The 15,334-nt window shown below is 43.5% G+C and overlaps 1 protein-coding gene across 3 annotated transcripts in view; it reads left to right on the top strand.

Moving 5' to 3' along the window:
• The window catches only part of GSAP (gamma-secretase activating protein), a 167,420-nt gene that overhangs the window by 46,208 nt on the left and 105,878 nt on the right, over nucleotides 1-15,334 (top strand). For all 3 annotated transcript variants that reach the window (XM_077264715.1, XM_077264716.1, XM_077264717.1), the window contains exons 2-4: nucleotides 8,165-8,247; nucleotides 11,690-11,746; nucleotides 15,250-15,319. In XM_077264715.1, the coding sequence (XP_077120830.1) occupies nucleotides 8,165-8,247; nucleotides 11,690-11,746; nucleotides 15,250-15,319 (210 nt within the window). The remainder of the gene's footprint in view (nucleotides 1-8,164; nucleotides 8,248-11,689; nucleotides 11,747-15,249; nucleotides 15,320-15,334) is intronic.

Genomic DNA, 15,334 nt, shown 5'->3' on the forward strand with positions numbered 1-15,334 from the left:
CTCAGCAGAGAGCACAGAATAAATGTGAGCTGAGCCTTACTGCAATGTTTGGGAGGCAGAATGAACAAATCAACATCAGATCAAGAATTTGTTTTATTTATTTTTATGCAGTTTCTCATGTGGTGTAAGTGATTAGACTACTTTATTCTTCGGGTCGGTGCGATACCAGATTTATATAGTTTTTTTATTTTTGGCTGCTGTCACACAGTAAAAGATGCTTTTTATTGCAAAAACAAGTTTTTGCATCTCCTTATTTTGAGAGGTATAATTTTTCTATATTTTTTGTGACAGTCATGTGAGGGCTTTTTTTTTTTCTGGTGGGACGACTTTACGTTTCAATTAGTGCTATTATTGGGCACATATCATAATGTGGAGACACTGGGTTCAGCGGGTGCTCTAGTCCACTAACCCAAAACTGCATGGACCAGGGATCATTCCACATAACACCCACTTTCTTTTTACCGTGGCCTTAATACTACTCATAAAGCAGAGTGAGGGTAAAATCATGTGGCAATACTTTATTGAACCACAAAACAGATAAATAACACAGAATAGTCCCATCAAAATACCCAAGATGGTGCGAAATTGCAGAGTCTCACCCTTCTGCTGACTTGCAGGGGTAAGAGGAGCTGGGGCTTCAGAGCTTCCAGGGCCAACTACCCCCACCTGTGGCACGCACAGATAGGAGGTAATGACAAGCTTAGGAACCTGACAGTCTATTGAGGTACTAGACCAGGTGACCAGAGGGTCACAGCTTGGCTTCTCCGAACATCTACATTGAGTCAGGTGACCTGTGAGTCCCAATCTTGGCTTTCCCAAGCGTATCCATGGGGCTCATGCGACCGGTAGGTCCAAATCCTGACTACCCCAAACGTATCAGTGGGTTCAGTGATGATCACTGGAGCAGATCTGTATTCTTTCAGCCGGGGCCTTGGTCCCTTAAGTTTACATCCTGTAGAATGTCAAATCTGTGTGCCTTGTGATGGAGCCATTATCTGGCAACTATCCTGTAGAGTGTTCCTGGCTGTGGTTTTGTAAAGAGTCTCTGGTTCTTTGGATCTCTTGATTGTCTTGTTACAGAGGCATATCCCCTTTTATGATCACAATTGTTCTTCAAGCCATCATTCACAGGGAAAGGTGAAGGGGTGATGAGGTTAACCTGCATTGTTTGATTGTTTATAGTTTATCTTTCAATGTTTGCAAGGCGACAAACTGCATGGCCTTGTATAATATGTAATCAATATATAAGCAAATCTAATTGTTCAGTGACCCTGCATGCCTGTTTTGCAAAGATAACCATACAATAAACTGTAGGATCTCTGATATGAGGTACCGTATTTTCCGGCATATAGGATGAATTTTTAACCCCTGAAAATCTGCTCAAAAGTCGGGGGTCGTCTTATACGCCGGGTACGGCATGTGCGCTCTGAGGTCGCTGCAAATGGTGCAGGGAGCGGTCCCAGATAGTTCCCAGGGTCTGGAGGAAAGGAGACTCTCCTTCAGGCCCTGGGATCCATATTCGTGTAAAAAAAAAAAAAAAAAAGCATAAAAATAAGGACAAAGGTCCTTTGAGGCACGCAATGCATCCCTGGGAACGGAAGCCGCCGCATGCATCGCGGAGAGCCGGGAGAACTCCGGGGGCCGTCAGAAGGTAAGTATATCCATATTTTTTATTTTTATTCTTTTTTTTTTTTTAACACTAATATGGATCCAAGGGCCTGAAGGAGAGTCTCCTCTCCTCCAGACCCTGGGAACCATCCGGGACCGCTCCCTGCACACGCGGTATAAGATGACCCTCGAAAAGTTGGGGGTCGTCTTATACGTCCAGTCGTCTTATATGCCGAAAAATACGGTAAATAACAACCATTCATCAATTTACAAATATCAATTCAACCTAGAAGAAGAGTCAAAATAAAGATAACCGTTTATGCCTCCTGCCTTACTGAAAATAGACGTCTGGATAATTAAGATTAAATACTGTTTCATCACACATATTTTTGATCGCTTTTTATTTCAACCAATTTTTGAGAGGCAAAATGAACAAAAAACAGCAATTCAGGATTTATTTATTTTTAGTGGCATATTTTTTTGTTTTATTTATTTTACGGTGTTCCTTGAAGAGTTAACTAGTGTGACATTTTAATAGATCAGGTCATTCCGGATGCTGTGATTTCAAATTTGTGTTTTTTGGGGGCTATTACTTGAATATAGCCATTTATTGGTATAATTTTTTTCTTTGTTTTTGTGGTTTGTTTGTTTTTTTTTCTACATTTTTACAATTTTTTTTTTAACTATTTTTTTTTGTTTTGTCCCTCTATGAAAATTTGACTTTTATTACTCTGATCTGACTCTTTGCGCTGCGCATACATTGCAATGCATTACATCTGTCAGTGTTTGGCTATCACTTATTCTGAGCTCCTAGTGGCAATCGTGCAAGCACAGCTCATGTGCCCCGTACGAGCACCATGACGTACCTATACGTCATAGGTCAGCAGGAAAAGATTTCAGGAAACTGCGCTTCTAACGCAGAGGATATGAATATCCCGAAATTTATGGGAAACAGCAGTTTGCACAACCAACAATAAGTTTTAAGGCCTGTGTCCCACTTGCAACTGCAATGCGGGAAACCCGCGTGAGTCTCTCGCCTCAATACCCGGCACTGCCGCCAGCACTCGGGACCGGAGTGTGTGGCTGCATGTATTTCTATATAGCTGAACACTCTGGTCTGGACTCATGCGAGTTTCTTGCATTGCAGATGCAAGTGGGATACCGGCCTAATAAAGACAATGGTTAAAAAAATGGACATAAACCACAACGTGTTTCGGCTACAATCGGCCTTCATCAGGTGTCTACAAACAATGTCACATATAACCCTCTTATACCCTCTCTGGTTCCAAATGGGTGGAGTTAATGGCAGGTAAAATCATTCTTTATTTTTTATATTTATTTAATAAAGGGTGCATTAATGGAACATTTGCAAATAATGAATGTAATGAGTTAATTGACTTTGGAACTCCCCTGGAGGAATCCTTCACGTTCCACCAGGCTGGCTGCAGTCAACAACTTGAAGCATGCCTTGGATCCATACATCTCTAGAGTTGTGTCTCAGTTAGAACTGAGACACAACCAAGAGGGTTCATCATAAACAAAGGGATAAGGCAAAGTTAATCAGAGGTCAGAATTCCAGAAAGGTAGCAGATCAAGACATAAGGGGAAGGCAACGGATAGTCAAAGGCAACGTCCAAGGTTGGGCAGCAAAGATCAAATACAGCAACACAGAGAACAGAGCAAGTGTGCACCATTTGAGCAAAGCTACAGCTTGTACTAATAGGAGGCAGAGATTCAGCTAAATAGCCAGGTAATCACTTGATTAGCAGACACATTGAGGAATTCCCGGCACGTTCCAGCCCTGACTGGACATTTGAGCGGTCAATCACCATACTGACGGCTCAGCACACTCCTGTCGTAGATTGGACGGCCGAACTGTCATTCACTGCTTGCAAAAACACCTATAGTCGGAATTGTGACAATATGGTTCATTTTTTCATCTCTGAACATACAGCTGGTGTCAGCGTCAGACTGGAGCACCTTGGGCCCACCAGAGAAAATCATTCTTGGGGCCCACTATGTAGCTACATGGAAATAAATAAAAGACCACCGATTGTGCTGTAAAACACACTAATAGCAGGGTATAATATAAGGTAGTACACGTCTTAATTATGTAGCGGGGGTTGTAGGGGTTGGGGTAGCCCCCTCATAGAATATAAAGTATCCCCCTCATCTAATATATAAAGCTGAATGTGTGTGTGTATGTATGTGTGTGTGTGTATGTCCGGGATTGGCATCTGCACCGTCGCAGCTACAGCCACAAAATTTTGCACAGTCACACGTCTGGACCCTGAGAGCGTCATAGGCTATGTTGTGAGGCAAAATTTTAACCCCGCGCGTTCCAATTCACCAAACAATTTTGCCCCTATCTACATAATAGGGAAAAAGTGAAAGGAAAAGTGTTGGAGGCAAATTAACAGCTGCCAGATGTGAACAAGGGGGACTTAAAGAGTGAGAGCGATGGCGCCAAAGAGTATATACCATACAGTTGCTAAGGAGGGGCCCCGACATGGGATACTCACCACACACAAAATGCGCCACACACTACCACGTGCTTGAACACATATATCACCCTCAGCGCACATTTCACCACACATACACCAACCTCGCCACATAAAAGTCGAAACACAAAAGTTGCCGCTCAAAACTCGCCACGCGCAAAACTCGCCACATGCAAAACTAGGCTCACGCAAAACTCGCCACATCTGCAAAACTCACCTCATGGAAATCTCGCCACATGCAAAACTTGCACACGCGGAAAAATTGCCACGTGCCCAAAAGTTGCAACACATGCAAAAGTTGCCTCACACAAAACTTGCACATACTCAAAATGCACCACACATAAAACTCGCCACGCGCAAAACTCGTCATGCGCAAAACTTGCTGCACACCACTTGCTGCACTAACCTGTCACATGCAACTCGACACACAAAAAGTTGCTACACGCATGTCGCCACACAAAACTCATCTCACAAAAGTCGCTACATGCATGTCGCCACACGCAACTCAACACACACAACTTGACACATGAAACTCGCCCTAAAACACACACAAGTCTGGTATTATCCTTCAAAAATAAAAATCTGATTAATAAGCAGACAAACTACAAGAGCAACAAATGTACCATATAGGAAATATAGGAAATACGGCAGCTGTCAGTCACATGACCTGTCTATTATGTGTATGTGTGAGCTAATATATACTGCCAGGGGGGAGGGCTTCCTGTTGGCTGGGGATTTATCAGGGTGCCAATTTAGCTTACAAATACTGAGGTTAAAATACTGACCAAATAACGTGTGAATGCGGTCTAATACAGGAGGAGATGACATACAGATATATACTATATACAGGGGAGATGACACACAGGTATATACTATATACAGGAGGAGATGACACACACGTATATACTATATACAGGGGAGATGACACACAGGTATATACTATATACAGGAGGAGATGACACACACACATATATACTATATACAGGGGAGATGACACACACATATATACTATATACAGGGGAGATGACACACAGGTATATACTATATACAGGAGGAGATGACACACTGGTATATACTATATACAGGGGAGATGACACCCAGCTATATACTATATACAGGAGGAGATGACATACAGGTATATACCATATACAGGGGAGATGACACACCCATATATACTATATACAGGGGAGATGACACACAGGTATATACTATATACAGGAGGAGATGACATACAGGTATATACTATATACAGGAGGAGATGACACACAGATGTGAGGTCGAAATGACAAGTGTTAGGGGGGAATGAGAGGAGTGAGGGGGAAAATGAGAGGTGTAAGGGAGAAAATGAGAGATGTGAGGGGGAAAATGAGAGGCGTGATGGGAAAATAAGAGAAGTGAGGTGCTGTAACTAACCACAGATATTTACTATGCCCAGGCAATGCCGGGCTCTGCAGCTAGTAGTATATAAAGTAGCCCCCCTCACAGAATATAATGCAGCCCCCCCATAGAATATAATGCAACCAGCCTCAGAGTATAGTGTAGCCCCCTTAGAGTATAGTGCAACCCCCTCATAAGGTATAATGTAGCCCCCTTAGAATATAGTGCAACCCCCTCATAAGGTACAATGCAGCCCCTTCATGGAATATAATGTAGCCCCCTCATAGGGTATCATGCTGCCCCCTCATAGGGTATCATGCTGCCCCCCCTCATAGGGTATCATGCTGCTCACCGTCATAGGGTACTATGCTGCCCCCCATAGGGTATCATGCTACACCTCATAGGGTATCACGCTGCCCCCTCTCATAGGGCATCACGCTGCCCCCTCTCATAGGGTGTCATGCAGCTCACCCTCATAGGGCTTCATACAGCTCCCCCCATAGGGCATCATGCAGCTCACTCCCCCCATAGGGCATCATGCAGCTCACTCCCCCCATAGGGCATCATGCAGCTCACTCCCCCCATAGGGCATCATGCAGATCACCCCCCTTGCCCCATAGGGCATCATGTAGCTCACCCCCCCTTGCCTCATAGGGCGTCAGGATCACCCCCCCCTTGCTCCATAGGGCATCATGCAGCTCACACCCCCCTTGCCCCATAGGGCATCATGCAGATCACCCCCCCCCATACAACCAGGACTCGATAATATAGAAAAAAACACACAAAAAAAGCACAATACTCACCTCACCTCTCCTCGCTCCCACGCTGATTCCAGCAACGGCTCTGCTCCAATGTCAGAAGCTGCGCTGCTGTCGGCCTCACACACAGCAGGTACGCGATGAAGTGACGTCATCGCGCACCCGCTGTGTGTCAGCGGCGAGGGGAAACATGGGAGAGGGAGTGTCATCTGATGCTCTCTCCCCATTAACGAGCGCTGGGGGGCGGCATTGGCGCCGGGACCCCTGGCTTACGGCCCCATAGCGGCCGTGTGAGCTGGGGGCCCCTGAGGGAGAGGTGGCGGGGGACCTGGTCTGCTGGCTCTGATAGCGGGCAGTGTTTAGTCGCAGCTTGCGACAAACACTGCCCGCTATTATAGTGAAATGAATTCACTCCTCTCCACGCCCATGGGGGCATGGGGAAGCATGAATATTCATTTCACTTTAGCAGCGGGGACAGGCTTAGGCTTCCTGTCACCGCTGGTACCAGGGGCCCCATAGCAACCGCGTGGTGTGCTCTATTAGCGACACCCCACTTCCTGGGGGCCCCTGGAGCAGCAGGGGCCCTAGGCAGCTGCTGGCACTGTATGCCAGCAGGTGTCAGGGCCTGGGCCCACCGGAGAATCCTCCAGTTCTCCGGTGGGCCTGTCTGACCCTGGCTGGTGTTACTAGTCAAAAATTTCCCATGAAGGGAGCGCTTCTTTATGGATGCCCCCCTTTTATATCTGTGTATATATGTATGAAGTGTAGTGTATATGCGTTAATATACTCACCTACCACTGCCTTCTCCAGGATTTAGCATTGTTCTGCTCCTCTTCACAGTGATGTCATTTCTCTGCAGACTCTCCACGTCACACTGTGCTTTGTGTGACCCAGAAGTGACATCACTGAGAAGAGGAGTATAATGGAGCTGAATCTGGAGTAGGCGGTAGGTGAGTATATTAACACATATACACTACACATGGATACAAATTTATTAAAAAAAAAATCTTTATTGGAGTGTGTCTTTAAGGGGATGATATGTGCAGAATTAAAAATTACCGTAATCATTATGGCACAAATGAATCAAAAAATGTGTGTACGCTTACTATAAGATTTTGACTATAAGATTTGATTTTGGGAAGAACACACTGGGTTTAGTCCCACTACACAGCTTTGTCTTGTTGCTGCAGTCTCCAGTTTACCAATATAATTGACTGTGTTAGAGCTGATGTTACACTAGGTTCAGGATAGAATAGCTGTATTTGTAATTATGGCATAGACTTTCACCGCACATAGTGAGGTCCAGACATCATTATCCTGCTGCTAAGACCTTGAGTGCAAAAAGTTCTTCCTTCAAAATGTAAATTTCATATGACTGCATCTGTCTACTTTAAAGAGAACCTGTCAACGAGTTTTTGTCACTCGATCTGAGCACAGCATGATGTAGGTACAGACACCCTGATTCCAGCAATGTATCACTTACCTTAATGGGTGCTGCAGTTTTGATTAAAAATTGTGTCAATCTGCTGCCAATTTACCAGTTCTCTGATTGCTGAGCTCTGTGTAACCTCGCCCACACCACTTTGTGGCAGCTTTCTGTCTCCACTGTGCATAGGCAGAAAGCTGTAAATCAGTGGTGGGAGCTTAGTTCTACTACATGGCAGCAGATTTACTAGAGTGATTTAATAGAAAGTATTCTAAGCAGCTCAGTAAGTGATACATCGCTGGTATCAGGTTCTCTGCTCTTACATCATGCTGCTCTCAGATTAGGTGGAAAGAATCTGGTGACAGATTTGGCAGTGGATGCATTGTAGGATAATCACACCAACTGCTCAAAGCCAAGTATCACTATCAAGTCTGTGTAGCTAGTAAAAGGATATTTTATATTCTCTCATCTTCTCAAATATTTAACAATTTCAGTTTCTGAAACCTTAGAGAAAACCTCAAGAACCCTCCGAATAACTAACATAGAGAGAGATGGGAACGTCTTGTATACTTGGAAGGTATGTTTCATTTGTTTTCTTTATGCATATATGGCAATATATAGGTCTCTCTAAATCAGTGTGCTTACATTATTTTTTCACCAGCATTAGTTTACTGTATCTGATTTGTGTTAATTTTTATATTTTTAACGTCAATATTTATTTTAAAGGGAACCTGTCACCCCGTTTTTTCCGTATGAGATAAAAATACCGTTAAATAGGGCCTGAGCTGTGCGTTACAATAGTGTATTTTGTGGACCCCGATTCCCCACCTATGCTGCCGAAATACGTTACCAAAGTAGCCGTTTTCGCCTGTCAATCAGGCTGGTCTGGTCAGATGGGCGTGGTGTCTTCCCCCAGATCTTGCTTAGTTTTCCGTTGGTGGCGTAGTGGTTTGCGCATGCCCAAGGTCCCGAATCCACTGCACAGGGGAGGGAAAAGAGCGCGATCTGCGCTATTCCCCTGGTGATCGGTGGGGGCGGCCATCTTCCTGTGGCCGCGCGTGCGCAGATGGAGCGCTCTGCTACCCGGGGCTTCAGGAAAATGGCCGCGGGATGCCGCGCGTGCGCAGATGGAGATCGCGGCGGCCATTTTCCTGAAGCCGAGATGCGAACTCTGCTTCAGGAAAATGGCCGCCGCGATCTCCATCTGCGCACGCTCGGCATCCCACGGCCATTTTCCTGAAGCCCCGGGCAGCAGAGCTCTCCATCTGCGCACGCGCGGCCACAGGAAGATGGCCGCCCCCACCGATCACCAGGGGAATAGCGCAGATCGCGCTCTTTTCCCTCCCCTGTGCAGTGGATTCTGGACTTGGGCATGCGCAAACCACTACGCCACCAACGGAAAACTAAGCAAGATCTGGGGGAAGACACCACGCCCATCTGACCAGACCAGCCTGATTGACAGGCGAAAACGGCTACTTTGGTAACGTATTTCGGCAGCATAGGTGGGGAATCGGGGTCCACAAAATACACTATTGTAATGCACAGCTCAGGCCCTATTTAACGGTATTTTTATCTCATACGGAAAAAACAGGGTGACAGGTTCCCTTTAAGATTTCTTCCCGTACATGAGAAGGGTCCTGTGTTGCAGCTCCGTTTAAACTGCAGTCCCAGATGTAACCAAAAGACATGAGTGGGGCGCTCTCAGGAAGAATACGGCCATGTTTTTTCAGTCTCATAAAAACCCTTTATAATTTGCCTGTACTTTTGATCTCCCACAAGACCTGTCCATCTGGCGTAGTTAGACAGTCCTACGTGCTGTATGGTATAGCAGACATGGCAACCGTAGGATGCCGAGAGAGTATCATATATAGGTTCAGTATTAATGAATTGGACTTGAACTGAATGGCAACTGTCTGTGTACACTGTGCATAGGCAGAAAGCCGTTAGTCAGTGATGGAGGCGTGTTTAGACTACCTGGCAGTAAGTCAAGTAGGTTCCTAGTTGTAATAACCTGCTGATAAAATAATGATTTTATGAAAAATAGATTAAGCAGTCCAGTAACTGACACATTGCTGGAGTTGGGGTCTCTGGCTCTACATTATGCTACTCTCAGATTAGGTGACAAAAACTTGGTGTGTGATTCCAGTTAAAGACCAAGAAATTTTTAATTTTTGCCCTTTTATTTTTTTCCTCTTTATATTCAGAGTCTTTTTTTTTTTTTTTCTTTTGTTATTTTTCAGTTGACAGACATATGAGGGCTTGATTTTTGCAAGAAGACGTTTAGTTTTGAATGACCCCATTCATTTTGTCATACAATGTATTGGAAAACAGGAAGAAAACAAATTTTTTAATTATTATTTTAGCGATGGAAAAAGAAAAAATAGTTTTGTCACCTTTTTCCAAGACACTTGTGTTTTTTATTGGTACCATTTTTCCATTTTGCAGCAGCTATGATATTTAGCTAAAAAGGCTTAGGCTGCTGCAGACCCACGGTTATGAGAACATCAAGGATTGGCGTGGAAATGGGTTAAATCTCCACTGCCAGAGGAAGAGTGATGAGAAGGAGTCAGAAACCCAGGAATGTGGTTCAGTCAACGGGTTTGGAAGTGTCACACTTCATCAGGACATCACTGTGGTCGTCTTCCGCCTACAAATCAGATTTAACCCATTTTCACTCCAATCCTTATGTTATGGGTCTGTGAAAATGGGGAAACAAATATGAATTTTAAATGATTTTTCACCACTTAAGAGTAAAACTATACAAGTTTGGTATTGCTATAGTCAGTGGAGTAACTAGAGTCAGATGGGCCCCGGTGAAAAATCTGGAGCTGGGACCCCACTCACATACACACCCACCCACCCACACAAACCTTCCCCTCATTCAGCCCCCACATGTTGGCCAGATGTACAGTGGGGAAAAAAAGTATTTGATACACTGCCGATTTTGCAAGTGTTCCCACCTACAAAGAATGGAGAGGTCTGTAATTTTTATCGTAGGTACACTTCCACTGTGAGAGACAGAATCTTAAAAATGAAAATTTAGTTATTTGATACAATAGAAAAACAGGACTTAAATATTTGGTATAGAAACTTTTGTTTGCAATTACAGCGGTCAGGTGTTTCCTGTAGTTCTTCACCAAGTTTACACACACTGTGCAGTGATTTTGGCCCACTCCTCCATACAGATTTTTTGAATTTACCAAATGGCTACAATGAAACAAAGAATGAAAAATGTAAAAGGGTCTGAATACTTTCCATACCCATTGTATGTTCCACATCCTGGTATATGCCCCTTATCCTGGACCACTTCCTGGTATATATTCCCCTTCATGGTATATGTCCCCTATTCTGCCGCTGTTCTTTAATGCACAGAAAAAAAAAATCTCACATTCTGTCCACTCCCCAGCCGCTCGGCAGCCTTTTCTGAAGCTGGCAGCTGACTTCAGCATGCAAGCATGGGTAGCGCATGACATCACTGCTATGCATCCCCCAGTCTCGTGCACGCCGAGGTCAACTGCTGGCCTGCGATTGGCCAACAAAGTGTATTGCATCGCACGGACTCCAACTCCGCAATACACTTTAGCTGAATGTACGTCCGAGGACGCCCAACCAGTTGAGGCTTGTGCTGGCGTCAGCGAGCTCCTCACCTGCACTGGCCCAGTTGTGGTTGCGACCTCTGCGACCACATTTGTTGCGCCCCTGACAATAGTCATACTGACCTGGAGAATCATGTTCACAAGTCATTTTTACCATACAAAAATCACCGTAAGAAAGCAAATAAAAAAAAAAAAAACAATTGTGGAACTGTGTGATTATTATCTATTTTTTTCACAATTTAACCACACTTTGATTTTTTTCTCTGTTTTCAGTACATTATACTGTAAAAGGAATTGTGCCATTCAATACTACATTTGTCCTGCCAGTTACCTACAAAAACAAGTTGAGATTTAAATTTTAAAGGGAAATGTCCTACATTAATGGCAGTCATTTTTTTTAAATTCATTTATTTTTAAATACAGGGAGTAGAAGGGTTTACAGGTGTTGGCCTCTACGATCCTCTTGCCAAAGAAAATGAGGTAAGACTTCAGTGCTCACAGCCTACTTATGAAAACTTCTGGTCCATTGCCGAGCATGCTTCTCTTCAGTGCCTTATTTTAACTCCTTAACGACTGCCGATGCACTTTTTTAACGGCAGCCGTTAAGGGTACTAATTCCTCAGCGCCGCTTTTTAACGGCTCTGAGAAATACAGCGCCCCTCTAACGTCAGAAAATCTCTGGGGTCTTGGCTACCGGGGGTAGCTGAGACCCTGGAGAATATGATCAGAGCCGGTTTTTGCGGTCCCCTTCACGTTATCGCCGTTATTCATGAAATAACGGTGATCACAAAAAAGTCAGATTTTCTATACATTTCACTTTCCTCTGATATGAAGTTCATATCAGAGGAAAGAGAAATGGGGTCCCCCGAGCCCACCCGGCACGGTACCTCCGCCATCCCCAGACCCTCCTGCTCAGTCTCCCGGCTCTCCACGTCCTCTTCCTGGAAGAAAATGGCATTAGCATGCGCAGTGCGCCTGCCAAGATCTGCCAGAAGGTGCCCGGCAACAATAGGACATTTTTCCTATTGGTTCATTTTGATAACTGTCATAGACCCTACCACAGTGATAAAAAAAAAAAATAGTAAATCAAACCCCCTTAGTTAGATAAAAATAATAAAATACTTTTTTTTTTTTTTAAATTGTTTCCATTGCAGTTAGCGCTGTGTTAGTGTTAGCGTTGTGTTAGTGTTAGCGTTGTGTTAGGCTGGTTTCACACTTGCGTTTTGATCTGCAGCATTTTAGCACTAAAAAACGCATGCGTTTTTTTTCTATACTTAACATTAAAAAACGCATGCGTTTTTTTCTATACTTAACATTAAAAAACGCATGCGTTTTTTAGCGTGCGTTTTGACGCGTTTTCGGCAACGCATGCGTTTTTTGACGCGTGCGTTCATTTGCAGAAATGCAACCTGTAGTAATTTCTAGCGGCGTTTTTTTGCCGCAAAAAAACGCATGCGTTTATTCGTGGCAAAAAAAATGCATTGCTGTCTATGTAAACGCATGCGTTTTTAAGCACATGCGTTTGTTTGCATTAAAAACGCATGCGTTTTTATAGAAAAACACAAGAAAAAACTAGAAAAAACAAGAAAACCCTAAACACAAGAAAAAACAAGAAAACCCTAACCCTAAGCACAAGAAAAAACAAGAAAACCCTAACCCTGGGGTTACTAGGGATCCTAACCCTAACCCTTAGGGTTAGGGTTACGATCCTAACCCTTAGGGTTAGGGTTAGGATCCCTAGGGTTAGGGGTAGGGTTAGGGTTAGGATCCCTAGGGTTAGGGGTAGGGTTAGGGTTAGGATTAGGATCCCTAGGGTTACTAGGGATCCTAACCCTAACCCTAGCTATTTCTGTTTTTAGTGGGTTTTCTAGTTGATTTGATGATTGGCAGCTGTCACACACTTCTCAGCATGCGTTTAAAAAACGCAAACGCAGGAAAAAACGCATGTAAATGCCGCAAAACGCCGCGTTTTTTTTTCTGCATGCAAAAACGCATGCGTCTAAAAAACGCGGCGTTTTGCCGCGTTTACATGCGTTTTTTCACCACATGCGTTTTTTTTAAAAACGCTGCAGATCAAAACGCAAGTGTGAAACCAGCCTTAGTGTTAGCGTTGTGTTAGTGTTAGGGTTGTGTTAGTGTTGGGGTTGTGGTAGGGTTAGGGTTGTGGTAGGGTAAGGGTTGTGTTAGGGTAAGGGTTGTGTTAGGGCTATGGTTGTGTTAAGGTTGGGGTTGTTAGGGTTGGGATTAGGGTTATGTTAGGGTTAGGGTTGGGGTGTGTTGGGGTTAGAGTTGTGGTTAGGGTTTGGATTAGTCTTAGGGGTGTGTTGGGGTTAGGGCTGTGTTAGGGTTGGAGTTAGAATTGGGGGGTTTCAAAAGTAAAATAAAAAAAAAATGATGTTGATATGACGTCTAGTGTTCAGTGCAAGTGCTCGCTACTTGAGTTTGCATTGAGTGCTCAGATGTGCACAGAGTATCTTAGATTCCACATGTTTTTTTTTGGGGTATCTAACAGCCACAAAACATGCAGGGCAGGGACTGGAGCATGTTACTCGAGCACCCGAGATAATCGGTGCATACCCGAGCACCCAATGGAAACTGGAGTAGCGAGCACTTGTTCTCAACACTACTGACGATATATAAAATATGATGACCACATTCTGTGATGTACCTGTGGGTTCAAAATGCTCAGTATGCCCCTGGATATAATTCTTGAGGGGTGTGGTTTTCAAAATGGGGTCACTTGTATGGGGTTTCCACTGTTTAAGTACATCAGGGGGTCTCCAAACGCGACATGGTACCCGCCATCGATTCCAGCCAATTTTGTGTTCAAAAAGTCAAACGGTGCTCCTTTTTCCTTCCACATTGCTTTAGTTCTCGTGAAACACCTGAAGGGTTAATAAACTTATTTTGGTTTTGAGCACCTTGAGGGGTTAAATTTCTAGAATGGTGTCAGTTTTGGGTATTTTCTATCATATAGGCTCCCCCAAAGTCACTTTAAATGTGAGGTGGTCCCTTAAAAAAATATGGGTTTGTAAATTTTGGTGGAAAATGAGAAATCGCTGGTCAACTTTTAACCCTTATAACGTCCTAACAAAAGAAAATTTGTTTCCAAAATTGTGCTGATGTGAAGTAGACATGTGGGAAATATTATTTATTAACTATTTTGTGTGACACGACTCTGATTTAAGGGGACAAAAATTAAAATTTTGAAAATTGCTACATTTTCAAAATTTTTGCCAAATTTCCTTTTTGTTTCCCAAATAAACGCAAGTCATATTGAAGAAATTTTACCACTGACATGAAGTACAATATGTCACGAAAAAAACAGTCTCGGAATCAGTGGGATTTGTTGAAGCGTTCCAGAGTTATCGCATAAAGTGACAGTGGTCAGAATTATAAATTGGCCTCCGTCACTAAGGGGATAAAGAACTAAAAAAAAAAAATAAATAAATTACCAGTCTGAGGTAAATCATTCTACATTAAATTGGTGGTTAGAGAGAGTACCTCAGCTCCGAAATTAGTAATAAGGTAGGCTGAAGCATACTAAGAGTAGCCATACTTTTTTTTTATTTTAAAAATCTGCCTAATAGTTTTGGGGAAAAAAACTCATATGCAAATGAGTATCACCCTTCCTCCCACATTATTGATGGCCAACACCTCTATTTAGGCAGTAAATCTGTGAACGGAAAGGTGTGCTGAACTATCTTTCCCCACCCACAGTGCTCTGATCACCTCATTTGCATAGAAACATACAAATGGTTTCATTAAAACTATGCAACCTGTCTTGGTGCACCTGGGCTTACTTTGATATGGATTTCAGAGCAGACACACTCCTGTTAGCCTGCTAAATCTTTCTACTTGCCCAATGAAAAAATAAACCATGAATGAGTGTTGTCTTACAAATGAATGTTCGGGGTCTGACATGTCCTGGGCTTTGGTATTTGACACCAACAATCTAATCATGGAGTTGTTTTGTTCTCCAGATGTTGTATTCTTTTGATAGTGAAGTTAATATTGTAAGCGCTTCGGTGAACAAAGAGAAAACCTTACTTGGTAAGTAGCTTTATG

This window comes from Ranitomeya variabilis, chromosome 5 (genome assembly GCF_051348905.1).
Source record: "Ranitomeya variabilis isolate aRanVar5 chromosome 5, aRanVar5.hap1, whole genome shotgun sequence".
Taxonomy (NCBI): Eukaryota; Metazoa; Chordata; class Amphibia; order Anura; family Dendrobatidae; genus Ranitomeya; species Ranitomeya variabilis.